Raw genomic sequence first — 15,333 nt, 5'->3', positions numbered from 1 at the left:
GTTTTTCTGTTCTTGCCTTCTTGTTATCATTACTCCTTTTGGGATTTGTTTTGTGATGCAGTCTCAACTGTTGGTGATATCGGTTTGTAAATTTTTTAGATTTATTTATCATCCTGATCAGCTATCTTTATTCTGCCCTTGATTCAGTGAAGTCTTATACACTTGCTTTCCGTTCTATTATATTACAAACAATCGATAATTTTCAAGTTAGTGTAAATTAATTGCAATCTTAGTTAACCTAACAAAGATAGAAATAACTACCGGCAGTGTTGATGGTACAGGCATTTGACATTCGCATGGGTAGGTAGGTGATGCCGTATTCTATTCTGAAATGTATCTGACATACTCTTTGGTTTACTAATTGGAATTTTGGTCGTTCCCCTTTTACATCACATCCTAATCGACTTATATTAATTTATTCTATATGGTTTGTTGGTTCGTTTCCCTCTTGCTTATAACAGGAGACTCTTGGTAATCGGGGGCATCCTGTGAACTGTGTCTCATTATCAAAAGACAGCAATTGCCTTCTAGATAACTGTTTAGATTCACAAGCTGATCCCTTATACAAAAAAACTCACTAAAAAAGCAGCTCAGTATTTTGTTTTCAGTCTAGGCACAAAGTTGCCAGGAGGCTTCTTTTGTCTAGCATTTTATAGAAGGATGGAGTTATTATTTTTATTGTCCTCGACTTTATGGAAGCATGCGATCACACTCTTCCTTCAGCTTTGATTGGAAAGATCATATGATCATCAATGATGGCAAATGTGGCCTTGAGAAGAGATTCCTCCATATATTGACATAACTGTTGGCCCATAGGATCACCGGCTCAGGCGAGTGAAGCGCTCGCCGGTCTTGTCGAGCACCCGCTAGTGTTGCCGAGCACCCACTAGCCGTGCCGACCACGAACAGGCGTTGTCCGTCCCACGCACTATGTTTGGAGCTAGAAGAAGAAGGGAGAACAGAATAAGCACGCACAATACAAAACACCAGCGTTGGCCGAAGCCCTGTCTGTGAGATGGCAAATCTGAACTCTCTTTACTGAGTTACCGTGTATGTCTATTTATACAACTCTATCTATCTAGTCATAGTACAGCCCATATGCTGTAACAGTAACTAGATAACACTGACAAGGTTGACTCTGTGCCGGCCACTGCATGTTCCTATAGTGCTGCAGGTGAGCCGTGCGGCGCCTACACCTGCAGCGGCTACACAGTATCACAGCAGGGGGCCTTTCGGCGCCGTCTTCACTTGCTGTGTTCATATAAGGTAACAGTAGATTAGCTAACAATCTTCCCATAATTCTACTGCTAACCCTTGTACCCTTTCTATGCCGATCATCTCCTTCAGCTCCATGAGTCGAAGTCGTCCGAGCGGCTTGGTGAGGATGTCCGTGAGTTGCCGACCAGTTTCGACGAACTCGATGATGATCTGCCCTCCATCGACATAGTCCCTGAGGAAGTGGAACTTTACGTCGATGTATTTGCTCCGATCGTGCAGAACCGGATTCTTCGCGAGGACGATGGCGGGCTGGTTGTCCACCATCAGTGCTGGTGGGTGAGCTTCCACGTCGGTCAGCTCGCCCAGCAGCCGGCGTAGCCACACAACTTGGCACGCCGCTGTGGCTGCCGCTACGTACTCTGCCTCGCACGTAGATAGTGCCACCACCTTCTGTTTCAGCGACAACCATAAAATTGGGGCCGACCCGAGGAAGACGAGCACGCCAGAGGTGCTCCGTCGTCCGTCAATGTCCCCCGCCATGTCTGCATCGCTGAACACAGTGAGCTGCAGCCTACTCCCACCGGTCTTGGGAAAGATGATCCCTTGATCCACTGTCCCTTTGACGTAGCGTAGTAGCCACTTCATCGCAGCCCAGTGATCCTCCCTGGGATCCTCTATGAATCGACTAACGTAGCCCACGGCGAACGCAATGTCCAGCCTCGTGTGGACTAGGTAGCGCAGACCGTCGACGATGCTTCGGTAGAGTGTTGCATCCACCTTCATCGCGGTGCTGGCCTTCGTCAGCTTCAACCGCTCCTCCATTGGAGTCACGCATGGCTTGCACTCAGCCATGCCGCTCCGCTCCAACAGCTTGGAGGCATACGCGCTCTGACCGAGCATGAGTTCCTCCTTCCCCTGTCTCACCTCGATGCCGAGGTAGTAGGAAGTGCGCCGAGATCGCTCATTCAAAAACGAGCTGCCATCTCGTGCTTGAAGCTGTTGATGTCCTCCGTGTGCGCACCGGTGACAATCAAGCCGTCCACATACATGCCGACCACGAGCTCGTCCTCCCCCGTCGTCGTGTGTAGAGCACGTGCTCGGTTGTGCACCATTGAAACCCAAGCTCGCCCAGCGTGGCATCAAGCTTGGCGTTCCATGCTCGGGGGGCCTGCCGTAGCCCGTAGAGCGCCTTGCGCAGTCGAAGTACCCTGTGCTCCTCTCCCTTGACTACAAAACCTAGGGGTTGCCTGACGAAGACCATTTCCGCTAATTTGTCGTTGAGGAAGGCCGATTTAACGTCCAAGTGATGGATGCGCCAGTCCTTTGCTGCTACCAAGTCAAGTAGCAAACGGATCGACTCCATGCACGCTACTGGCGCAAAGACCTCCTCGAAGTCTATGCCCTCGCGCTGAATAAAGCCCGGGCGACGAGGTGCGCCTTGTGCTTGACAATGGCGCCGAGCTCGTCCCTTTTGACCTTGTACACCCACTTCAGACTGGTCGGACGACATCCTGGAGGTGGATCGACGAGCTGCCAAGTCTCGTTTTCCTCGATCGCCTTCATCTCCTCCAGCATCGCCCGTCGCCAGTTTCCATCATGCTTGGCTAGCGCGGACGTGGGTGGTTCCTCTGCACTGACGAGTAGCAGCTCTGTGTCGTTGAGCAGCCTGCTCGCCAGACCTGAGGGACCTATGCCACCGACGATGTTGTCCAGCCTGCGGAACCGCACCTCCTCACCTTTGTGGTAGGCGTCCACGAACTTAGTGATGTCACTTGGAGGTGAGGCGAACTCGATCGGTGTCGATGGAGTTCCCTGTTCCGCTGGAGTGCTCGGCATAGCACCTGAAGTGCTCGACACTGCTTCTGGGCAGCTCGTCATAACTCCTGCAGTGTTCGGCCACACTGTAGGAGTGTCCAGCCTTAGTCTTGGAGTGGTCGGCACCACTGCAAGACGTCTTGGCTCCGCCACGGGAGTGCTCGACACTCGTCCTAAAGTGGTCACCACCACTACAGAACCTCCTGGCACCACTCTTGGCGTGTTCAGCATCCCTCCAGAAGTGCACGACACTCCTTTCGGAGTGCTCGGCATCTCTCCCGAAGTGCTCGACACTGCCCTAGGAGTGCTCGACTCTACCACCGGAGTGCTCGGCGCTCCTCCCGGAGTGCTCGGCACCTCTTTCCCAGCGTCTTCACCATTGTGGATGACCAAGTGCTCGACAACGAAGGTGTTGGTGAAGCCGCCAGCTTCCCTCGTGCTCGGACTGCTCCAGTCCCAAGCCGCCTTCTCGTTGAACACGACGTTGCGCAAGACAAGCACTTTGTCTCCGTGTGGGTCGTAGAGCCGGTACGCCTTGGTACCCTCTGCGTAGCCTAGGAACACCATCGGTGTGCTCCTGTCCTCCAGCTTGGTGAGGTTCGGCTTCATCTTCCTGACGTGGCCGATGCAACCGAATGTCCAGAGGAATGACACGGTCGGCTTGCACCCATACCAAGCTTCGAACGTCGTCTTTCCCGTCAGGGCCTTGGTTGGAGCGCGGTTGAGGATGAACACCACCATGGTCACCGCTACTCCCCAGAACTTTGCCGACATGCCTTTGGCCTTCATCATGGATCGAGCCATGCCGACCACCGTCTAGTTCCGCCTCTCCACCACACCATTCTGTTGTGGCGAGTACGGCGCAGTGTGGTGTTGCCCCACACCTTGATCCACATAGTACACAGCGAACTCCACCAAAGTGAATTCGCCACCGTCATCAGCCCTCAGCACGCAGAGCTTCTTGTCGCTCTCGGCCGCCACGCGCGTCTTGAACTTCTTGATCGCCGTCGCCGCTTCATCCTTGCTCGTCAGGAGTTGCAGCCACATGTAGCGACTACAATCGTCCATGAGCAGGAGGAAGTACCATCGACCACCGCATGTAGCAGGCGTGATTGGCCCGCAGAGGTCGCCATGAACGAGCTTGAGAGCTTCCTCCGTGTGATACTTGGCCGCCTTTGGGAAAGGTAGCCTCCTCTGCTTCCCGGCCAGGCAGCTGTCACACAACTTGCCTCCATGCTTGATGTGGGGTAGCCCTCGGACCATCTTTCCCAGCCGACCAAGCGCGTCAAAGCTGAGATGTCTGAACCGGGCATGCCACATCCACGGTTCCTCAGAGTGCCTTATCGCCAGGCACACTAGCTGCTCTACCTTCAGGTCGAGTAGGTACAACCGGTTCAGGGACCTCTTCACCTTGGCAAGAAGTCGCTGCTCCTGGTCCCTAATCCTAAGGACGCCGTCCTTGATCAGTACTTCGCTACCACGCTCATCCAGCTGACCAATACTGATGATGCTGGAACACAGTTGCGGGATGTAGTATACATCCGTTAGCATGTGGTGCTCCTCGTTTTGGCATCTGAAGATGATGGTGCCGCGCCCTTAGATAGCCACCCTTGAGCCGTCACCAAACTTCACCATACCGGTAACATTGCCGTCGAGCTCAGAGAAGGATTCCTTGGAGCCCATCATGTGGTTGCTGGCACTAGAGTCCAGATACCACCGCTGCTCCTGGTTGGCGCCCACATGCCCGAGGTGAACTTGGGCGCGTGGTTCGTCGAGGTTGATTGTCTTCAGGGCCCTCCTAGGTCCTTCCACCGTTGTCACCTCTTCCTTCCCCTCAGCCTCGATGTCGTGCAGTGCACAGAACATCACCATCAGGATAGTGGCCTCATCCTCATCATCGGCTTGCGCTAGGTGAGCCTGAACCTTCTTCTCCTGCTTGCGATTTGGGCACTCCCGTGCCCAATGGCCCATCTTCCTGCAACATCGACAGGCATTGGGGTCGACCTACTTCTTCTCTAAAGAAGCCCTACCACGGTGCTTGCCCTTGCCACCGCGACTGGAGGAGGCTGCCTTCCCAGAGTTCCCCCGAGCAGCCCACTCCTCTTCCGTCAGCAGGAGTTTCCCGCTGTCCTTCATTGCTATCGCCTGCTCTAGGCTCTCGTCCACCGCCCGTAGATGGCCTGTCACATCCTCAATGGTGAGGGTGGATAAGTCCAGAATCGTCTCTAGGGAGAAAGCGATCTAGATGTACTTTGCCGAAACGGAGTGGAGGTACTTAGAGACCACCTCCTCTTCGTTGATGGTGACGCCGTGGCTCTTCAGCTTGCTGATGAGCGTCTGTAGGCGGAGGGAGAAGTCCTCCACCATTTCACCATCTTTGAACTTGAGGATAGCATACTCCTGCTTCAGAAGCTGGGCTGTCGCCTTCTTTGCGCGGTCGAAACCGACGCACATCGCCACAATAGCCTCCCATGCCTCCTTAGCCGAGCTCTTCATCCCCAATGGCTCCCTGTACTCCGCCGGTACAGCAGCGAGGATAGCCTCCAAAGCTGACATGTCATTCTCCTCATTGTCGGTGCCCTTGTCAACAGCATTCCAGAGCCGTCGGGCTCTGAGCTTGACCTTCATGGTCACCGACCACTCTCCATAGTTGGTGCGAGTCAGCGTCGGCTAACTGGTGCCACTGACCTCCCACACCATGCGAACAATGACTTCCCCTCGTGGCTGGGCAGCCACAGCAGTGCCACTGCTGTCACCCAACTCAGAACTGCCCGTCATCGCCATCGGTTAGACTAGCGACGACACTTAGATATGATACCACTTGTTGGCCCACAGGATCACCGGCTCAGGCGAGTGAAGCACTCGTCGGTCTTGCCGAGCACCCACTAGCCGTGCCGACCACGAATAGACGTTGTCCGTCCCACGCACTATGTCTGGAGCTAGAAGAAGGGAGAACAGAGCAAGCACGCACAATATAAGACACCAGCATTGGCTGAAGCCCTGTCTATGAGATGGCAAATCTAAACTCTCTTTACTGAGTTGCCATGTATGTCTATTTATACAACTCTATCTATCTAGTCCTAATACAGCCCACATACTGTAACAGTAACTATATAACACTGACAGGGCTGACTCTGCGCCAGCCACTGCATGTTCCTACAGTGCTGCAGGTGAGCCATGCGGCGCCTGCACCTGTAGCGGCTACAGTATCACAGCAGGGGGCCTTTTGGCGCCGCCTTCACTTGCTGTGTTCACACAAGGTAACAGTAGATTAGCTAACAATAGCTGCCAGTCTCATTTACCATCTTGAATGGATTGATCTTAGCAAATTTTCTCCTTGACTCTTAGTCTCTGATTCATCATTGGTCTATCGTCTTTGCCATACCATCATTCATGGGCATCCTTATCTCTCACAACTAAAAAGGCTAAAGATTGGACACCAGAATCGTGCGACATACGTTGGGTCGTCGGTCTGCCCCCCCTACGATCCCACTCTGCACAGGTAGGTGGGACCTCCTTCATGGCCCCTTTGATCCCGCTCCGTGCCGTATGTTGATCGCGTCTTCTCTATGGCATGCGATCCGTGGCTCCAGCAACCGCCCTTGCTCTCCAGCAACCGCCCTCGCGAGACCTCGCCCTCTTCCTCGCGCCGCCATATGTTTCAAATTTTTATGCCAACATGACAGCGTAATAGCTTCTTTACTTCACGTGACGTGTTATTAGCTTGTTCAAATTATTTATGCGTCCTGTATTCACATGTTCAATGCCATTCAATCGAACCAATTTGAGGTCAATCCCATGTGCTAATGCGTAAATCAATTAGCTTCCTTTTTTGTTTGTGTGTTTTTCGGCCCAAATCTTAATCTCAGATTAATTTCGTGTGAATTTTTCTTGCAGGCTAGCCTCCACATCAGTTAGCTTGCAGTGGGATAGAGGAACATAAGTTGTGCCTCCACATCATGTTGTGCTTAAATTTCTATGCTTCTTGATCTTGCATGTCATAGCTAACCTGTGGTGCATGCATCTGTTTGGCGCAGTGATTTCTCAGGGGATAAATGCAGGAGACGTGAAGAAGCTGCAGGATGCAGGGATTTACACTTACAATGGCCTAATGATGCATAATTACAAGGTTCTGAACTATGCATCCCAATACCGAAATCTTTGTTCTGTCTGTCTGAATTCTTGTTGCACAACGTTTAAATTGATATCTTGTTTGTGGGACTTGCATGCTTGCTTTCATTTGTTCAATGTTCTGAACATATGGCTATTGTTCTAATTTATGATCGTCTTACAAAACCTTACAGGAATTGAAGGTTTATCTGGAGCAAAAGTTGATCAGATCTAAGAGGCAGCTGAAGAACATCTGGTCTATCCTTTAAGTTGGGTTCTGCTTACTAAACCTCCATGCAATCAGTTCTGTATGATATGTCATCTTGAAATTCTCTTTTTGTTTGTTTGTCACAGAACCAGGGTTTCATGACAGGAACTGATCCCCTTCTTAAGGTAAGAAAAATTGCATCTAAGATACTAATCGGTGTATGGTTTACCAGTTTGGTATGTCTGATTAGTGATAACCAATGCTTGACTCCTTGTAGTATGTATAACTGACAAGGTTGATTAGTTATTGATCTGGTTGAGCACTATTAATTACTTCTCATATGTGTTGTCCTTTAAGGTTGTTTGATTTATTTTGCCTTATTTGAAGCGGAAGTCTGTTATTCGGATTACAACTGGGAGCCAAGCACTTTATGAGCTGCTTGGTGGTAATATATTGGAAATATGTTGTGTGATTAGTCATGCCATCATATTAGTCTAATAGTCTGGGAAGAATTTGCCATTGCATACAACACACAATTATGCATAAACCTCTTACATGAAAGAAATGTCTTAAGTATTTACTGAGAATAGTCAATTAGTCACAGTGAATGTTGACTTCTGATGTGCTTTTGTAACTATATATATATTTCTGAGTTCAGTTCTAGCTTTTTAGGTTGAAATATATGTCATCTGGTTGTCTTGCAGGTCACGGAAGACCCAGTTGTTGGCTTGGGGGATCAAGTGAGGATGATGGAGAAATTGCACTCTCTCCATATATATAGGTTAATAATGAACTATGTGGTTGTTTTCCGGTATGGTTCTGCTCTGGTGAGGACTATGGCCATATGTTTCAAATTTTTATGCCAACATGAAGAAAACTATAAGTTGTCTTCCGCTTCGATTTCCCTTGATTTCTCTCTTCCACTTCGATTTCTCTTGATTTCTCCATGCTTTTACTCCATCTTGCTGATGAAATCGATCGAATCCCTCACTTCAGCATCTCATTTGTGCAGCCAACTGCTATTCCTGCATTTTAGTTCCTTTTTTGTGAACTAAGTAGTTCTGAGTAGTGGTTGATTATAGTAATCCTTTTCCATATCAATTATATGATCGATTTTACTAAACTGTAGTAGTATATTGAATTGGTAAAATAGGTAATCACAAATGCACAGTGCTTTGCCTTTTCATTAATAAGTACTTAACGATTGGTCTCTCTTCATCTATATACATGGATACGTTTTCCCTTAGTTGATCTGATGGCTTATGGTTTAGTTACTGCACTTTTATACAAGAAAATAGAAAGGACTTGCTCCCAGGATTGGATGACCTGTATATTTAATAAATTAATATTTCTTAATGCATTTGCTATTTAGGCTGTAGTTCAGTAAAAACAACTGAGTTTTGTTCTGTACAGTCGGTGTGAGTTAATCTCATTTCAAGTGGCTCGAGCATACCGTTGGAACATTTTGGAGCTCCTGAGTCTTGATCAACCTCTGTCCCTATACATTTGTCACCAACAGCATGCGCGTTTGCCGACTGTAGGTGTAATCTGATATTTTTGGGTTATAAAATGAAGATAACTTATGAGCCTAGCTGAATTTATCACATATGACGGCGATGACGACGTCATCCTCGCCGTTAAGTGCCTCAATCTGCACATCCTTCAGGTCTGCTACCTGCTTCCTTATGCATCTCTCTCAAAGCTTTTTTGAGGATTAATCAGAGTTCTTAATACTTTGCAAAACAGCAATTTTGTGGAGTCCATACAAATTTACAGAGTAATTTGCACCTAAACATTTGAAATATGATTGGCAGTTTCATCTAACCATATGAGATATGCTTTTAGCTGGTTGTGTAGTTACTACTGCACTTAACGTGGTGCAGCATGAATGATATGGTAACTTATTTTTTTGTCTGTGTCATTTCAGGATAATTTGCACCATGAGTATCTGGGATGATTGCCTTCAACTTAAATAGGTTCCAAGCTGATACTGAATAATCTTATTTCCTTTACTCTCCCCCTTTGAATGTGCGAGCTTCTTCCAAATGTGTGATCACCATAAACCATGTTTATTGTTGCAGCATGAGAACCCCCAGTGATTACATGCGCAATAAGTCTGAGTTTGGCCCTAAAATGCTAGGCAAAAGAGGGATTTTGGCTTTTCACTTCGCTCAAAGATCAAGCGCACTGAAGGCAGTCAAAGGAAGCAAAAAAAATATGAAATTGATGACAGCCTTCCCTCCCTGTTATCATCCAGTATCTTGTGAAATTAGTCGTAGCAGGTGCACAATCAGAATCTGTTTTTTCGGTAACTTATTTTATCATGCAGTGCATGTGACTTGAAACTGTGATAGCCTTGTATTGCTTGCTGCCTTCTGACACCTATAGTAATGAACTGATCAACAAAGTACCTATAGACTCTGAAGCTTTGCATGGGATAAATACATATGGACTCTATAAAGCTTGAGTTAAAATGCTTATTTTGCGAGATTTTGTGCAACTTAAGATTGGAGCGTTGTTGGCCTTATTTCACAATAGAGAATTCTTGACGAGTTGAGCGCTGTTGTAATGAAATTTGATTTTCATGATCAAACCTCTTGTTGACAGAGGATTTATGGATAGAATAGAATAAATTGAAGTACAAAGGAAATAAGAATCGTTGATCATGGAGACAACAAAAAAGTATTTTTTTCAAAGACAAAAAATAAGAATGATATTGTTTCCCGTCGCTTGCAATAATAATACTTATGATTTAACTATTTCTATATATTGCTGACGGTGAATCTTACCACAGATACTCAAGTGAATACCTTATTCTACAATATATGTCTACGTGGAATAGACCTAAAACCACACATATTTATATGAGAGAATTATTTATTTGGCACTGAAACAAACCAGTGTTTCGTATTTGGCACTCGAAAATTTGAACTTTCTTATCTAGCAACAAGTTAAAATTTCCTTTCGTAAATGGCACTGCCGTCCATTTAGGGCAGTAACGGTGTCAAGTGATCGGCAAAAAGACATAAATACCCTTGTTTGCAGCAGAAACCCATGGTGCCAAATAGGGAAGTTCAAGTATTTTCGTATGGTGCCAAATAGGGAAGTTCAAGTATTTTCGTATGGTGCCAAATAGGGAAGTTCAAGTATTTTCGTATGGTGCCAAATAGGGAAGTTCAAGTATTTTCGTATGGACGATATTGGCCTCAACTACTTCCCTCATCCTAGTCACTGACGGTAGGCCCCATGCATGATCATCGTCAACTGCAGCCACCAGCAGTTCCGTACGTGTGTACCCATCAACTAATTAGCGGATTGAGATGCTGCAGGCGAACCCCGGGGTGCTACGCCATCGTGGTGAGCACCGAGAACATCACGCTCAACTGGTACTTTGGCAACAACCGCTCCATGCTGCTGTCCAACTGCATCTTCCGCATGGGTGGCGCCGCCGCGCTACTGTCCAACCGCCGCGCCGACACCGGGCGCCCCAAGTACCGGCTGCTGCACACGGTGCGCACCCACAAAGGTGCCGCGGACGAGTGCTACGGCTGCGTGTACCAGCACGAGGACGGCACAGGCTGCGTCGGCGTGTCGCAGACGTGTGAGCTCATGGCCGTCGCCGGGGACGCGCTCAAGATGAACATCACCACCCTGGGCCCGCTGGTGCTCCCGCTATCGGAGCAGCTCAAGTTCCTTAGGTCCCTCGTGCTCCGTCGCGTCCTCCGCTCCCGCAGCGTCCGTACGTACATCCCGGACTTGCCGACGACCAGGAACAGCAGGCTCCCCAGCAGCTGAGGCACCTGCACGCTCGACTGCCATGGCCGATGTAGAATAAGATTGCACAACTGGACAGCTTTCATTGATCATTTATAGTATACATATATAGGATTACATCCGGGGCCTTTGGCCGTGCTGTACACTGAGAACGGGCGAGCACGCCTAGCGGACATGCAGGCAGCGCGAGGACCGGGCACGCGAGAGCGTGGTGAGCGAGTCACTGGCGCGGCGAGCGCGCATGCAAGGGCGCGGCATGCGCGTGAAGTGCGCGTGAGCTGTTGAGGCTGTTGCAGATCCGATATGCCAGGGTTCCTCAGCCGTTATGGAGTTGCTTTTGCTGACAACCGAGAAGGCAGCAGCGTGGCGGCCTGCTCGCGCGCGCTCGCCGGCCATGGCGTGGCTGCCTTCTCGGCCATGGCAGTCGAGCGTGCAGGTGCCTCAGCTGCTGGGGAGCCTACTGTTCCTGGTCATCGGCAAGTCCGAGATGTACGTACGGACGCTGCGGGAGCAGAGGACGCGATGGAGCATGAGGGACCTGAGGAACTTGAGCTGCTCCGACAGCGGGAGCACCAGCGGGCCCAGGGTGGTGATGTTCGTCTTGAGCGCGTCCTCGGCGACGGCCATGAGCTCGCGCGCCAGCGACACGCCGACGCGGCCTGTGCCGTCCTCGTGCTGGTACACGCAGCCGTAGCACTCGTCCGCGGTGCCTTTGTGGGTGCGCACCGTGTGCAGCGGCCGGTACTTGGGGCGCCCGGCGTCGGCGCGGCGGTTGGACAGTAGCGTGGCGGCGCCACCCATGTGGAAGATGCAGTTGGATAGCAGCATGGAGCGGTCGTTGCCGAAGTACCAGTTGAGCGTGATGTTCTTGGTGCTCACCACGACGGCGTAGCACCCCGGGGTTCGCCTGCAGCATCTCAATCCGCTAATTAGTTGATGGGTACACACGTACGGAAACTGCTGGTGGCTGCAGTTGACGATGAGCACGCGTGGGGCCAACCGTCAGTGACTAGGATGAGGGAAGTAGTTGAGGCCAATATCGTCCATACGAAAATACTTGAACTTCCCTATTTGGCACCATACAAAAATACTTGAACTTCCCTATTTGGCACCATACGAAAATACTTGAACTTCCCTATTTGGCACCATACGAAAATACTTGAACTTTCCTATTTGGCACCATGGGTTTCTGCTGCAAACAAGGGTATTTATGTCTTTTTACCGGTCACTTGACACCGTTACTGCCCTAAATGGACGGCAGTGCCATTTACGAAAGGAAATTTCAACTTGTTGCCAGATAAGAAAGTTCAAATTTTCGAGTGCCAAATACGAAACACTGGTTTGTTTCAGTGCCAAATAAATAATTCTCTCTATTTATATAGTGAGTATAACATACTTTGTTTAAGGTTTTGTGAGAGACTTTTCAACACATGCAGTATTACCCATATGACAGGCACTAATATTTACATGGATGGTATATTCGTGAATTATTTGCGCACGAAAGAAATGGATATCGAAGATTTCTTCTTGCCGATATAAAACATTATCTTAGCCGCAGAAGGTCTATACAGTAGAGTTTGTGAGCCTTCGACGCCGTGCTCTCCGTGACGGTTAATTTCATGAACTTTGCCTTTTGGATTAAATGTCACTTTAACGTCGGTATTTAATTTCACAGTGTTGTTATCTTATCGTGCGATCCGTGTTTTTTTAGTACAAAAGTTTAGCTGTCCCGTAGCAACGCACGGGCACGAACCTAGTTTAGGAAAGAAAAGAGAGAGAGAGAGGGTATTGGGTTCTTTCATAAATAAAAAAAAGTTTGTCAAAATCCTTTATTAAATTTTAGTTAAATCAAAGTCTGCTTTGTACCTAACCCTTGACCATCCAAAAATCTAGACGGAACAAAACTCTCGTGATCCTGTCGAATGGTCCGATAGCATCGCCTGCGGGCCAACAACTCGCACTGACAAACACTCATGCTCGCCCTACATGTCATACAAAGTTTCCTTGACCTCACTAGCCCTGCCACACACCACTCAGCTCACACACACACAACAAAACTCTCCCCCCACATTCTATCACGCACCCCACTCTTGCTCTCTCCTTCATCCATGGCACAAGATCTTCCCACCTCACCCTCGTTGGAGTTTTCTGAAGCTTCAAAGGAGGATGGCGCTGATGGCCTCAACCCTTCTTCGACCATGACCTCACCTGAGTTGGAGAATGGAGGCCTTTCCCAAAGTCTTCTTCTTCTTCTTCTTCCTCAAGCTCTTATGGATAAACTCAAGCCGATCTCTTCCTACAAGTCAGTGCATTTCGAGCCGAGCGCTGCTACAACTATATATTGTTTGGCTCACACCATAGGAATTTAGTTGAATAATACTATATTCTAAACAAGATGAAAAATATCGCAAATGAAAGGATCGGGATGTCATCTAGAGGGGGTGAATAGGGTTTCTTAAATTTAGCAACAAAACTTTGCGGCGGGTTAGCTAGGCGCAAACCTTCCGCAGAATTCTACAGATCTTCCACACAAATAGAGAATAACTACGCCTAGAGATTTCTAGCTCAATCCAAACTTGAAGATATGCATATGGAGTAGCCACTAGCAAGTCCACAAAGTACATGCACTCACAAACACATAACCAACTGGATCGAGTGGAAGCAATGTCAAGAAAAGAAGTCAAAAAATAAACAAACAAAACTGAAGACACAAGGAGCTATTTTCCGAAGCTCAGCTTCTTCCAAGGAAGGACCAACGTCTCTTTTGAGTAGGTCATGAACAACCACCCAAGGTCAAGCTCTAGAGAAATTTCTTTCAACCTTTTTCCTCACTTCACTATTGGACTTCTTCCCTTACGGAGGCGAAGTTGAAGTCTTCACAATCTTTCCTGTGGCTCACCACAAGCACAGGAACTTGCCGAATAATGCCTAGCCATCTATGAGGCTTGACATTTAAGAGTAACAAACGATTAATATATTACTTGACGAACCCCACAAGTTCTCATGGATTTGGTTGCTCGCTCTTGCTCTCAATCACCAAATATCTCAACCCAACTCACTAGATTTCTCATAAAATCTCACAATAAGGGGGTTGAGGAGAGCTTTAGCAGGTTGTGTGGGAGAAACCAACAACCCTCCAAATAAAGCGGAGGGGTATAAATACCCCCCCCCCTACATCACAAATTAGTCGTTATAGCAGAAAAGTGTGGATCTTCCATAAAAGTTTTCCAAAACTAGCCATTGGACCTAGAATGTGCACAATTTTCACGCAGGTTGGCAAAGCAGCATAGGTCACCACACGAAAAATGAAATAACTTCTTACTTCGAACTCTGATTTCAATGATCTTGGACTGTACAAAAAGATTATTCATAGGGATAACCAACCCAACAGAAAAAAAGCTCCAAGACCAACAAGTACAAGTGTTGTGCCAAGTTTTCTCTCATGTTAACCCTTGGTATTCGGGTAGTTTGAGCACTTGAGACTTGTCAAACTATTCATCACTTGATAGTATGACATACCTATACTCAAGATCAAAAGATATGTCTATTTCACTCACTTGAGTTTACAATATCTTGATGCTAATTCTTATCAATACATATATATCTTCGTAAGGGATTACAATTTGCAACAATCTTTGTCTCGTTCTTCTTTTCAACACAACCTTGAGCTACAATTTGAACCATTTCAACACATATGAGTTTATCATGGCTTCAAGTCACTTCCACTTATGATACAACAATGATTTGATGCTTCACCAAGAATGCTAGGTCACCGGTATGTACGTACGTAGAAGTGCTTCGATTAGGAGCTAGGCGGGGTGCATGCCATCTTGCATGTTTCGATACGATGTGGGTCCTTCTCCACCTTGCTGTAGACCGTGTTGCAGCTAGCGGCGACCTCTGCCGCTTTTGCCTTGTACTCTTTTTTGCATCCTTCCTCGCAAGACTTCATGGCAGGGACATTGTCAAATTGGGTGCATTTGCCCAAGCACGTGACACTCTCGAAGAACACCAAGTCGACGAGCTGGGAGAGGGCGCATGACTCCTTGCAGTTGCTGTTGATAGCCGGCTCCTTCTTGTCTGCACAATGAGTGGCGCAGAAGTCTTCTGCTGCCTTCTTTGCATCTTCGCTCTCTTCTGCCTCTGCTATGAGCGGTATGACCACTAGTGTGAGGGATAATACGAAGAACGCGACCGCCATTGTCTTC

The 15,333-nt window shown here is 48.1% G+C and overlaps 2 protein-coding genes across 2 annotated transcripts; one reads left to right on the top strand and one right to left on the bottom strand.

Annotated features, from left to right (window-relative positions):
- Window positions 1-10,597: 10,597 nt before the first annotated feature.
- LOC136465032 (3-ketoacyl-CoA synthase 20-like) lies at window positions 10,598-11,146 on the top strand. The gene has a single exon (XM_066463933.1). The coding sequence runs from the start codon at window positions 10,598-10,600 to the stop codon at window positions 11,144-11,146; it is 549 nt and encodes a 182-aa protein (XP_066320030.1).
- A 420-nt stretch (window positions 11,147-11,566) lies between these two features.
- On the bottom strand, window positions 11,567-15,326 carry LOC136465031 (3-ketoacyl-CoA synthase 20-like). The gene is made up of 2 exons (XM_066463932.1): window positions 15,118-15,326; window positions 11,567-12,032 (listed from the first exon to the last, which is right to left on the bottom strand). Exons 1-2 carry the CDS (start codon window positions 15,324-15,326, stop codon window positions 11,567-11,569), a joined length of 675 nt encoding a protein of 224 aa, XP_066320029.1.
- Between the last annotated feature and the right edge of the window lie 7 nt (window positions 15,327-15,333).

The sequence above is a fragment of the Miscanthus floridulus genome, chromosome 7 (genome assembly GCF_019320115.1).
Source record: "Miscanthus floridulus cultivar M001 chromosome 7, ASM1932011v1, whole genome shotgun sequence".
Classification (NCBI taxonomy): domain Eukaryota; kingdom Viridiplantae; phylum Streptophyta; class Magnoliopsida; order Poales; family Poaceae; genus Miscanthus; species Miscanthus floridulus.
This window is presented reverse-complemented; position numbering and strand designations above follow the sequence as displayed.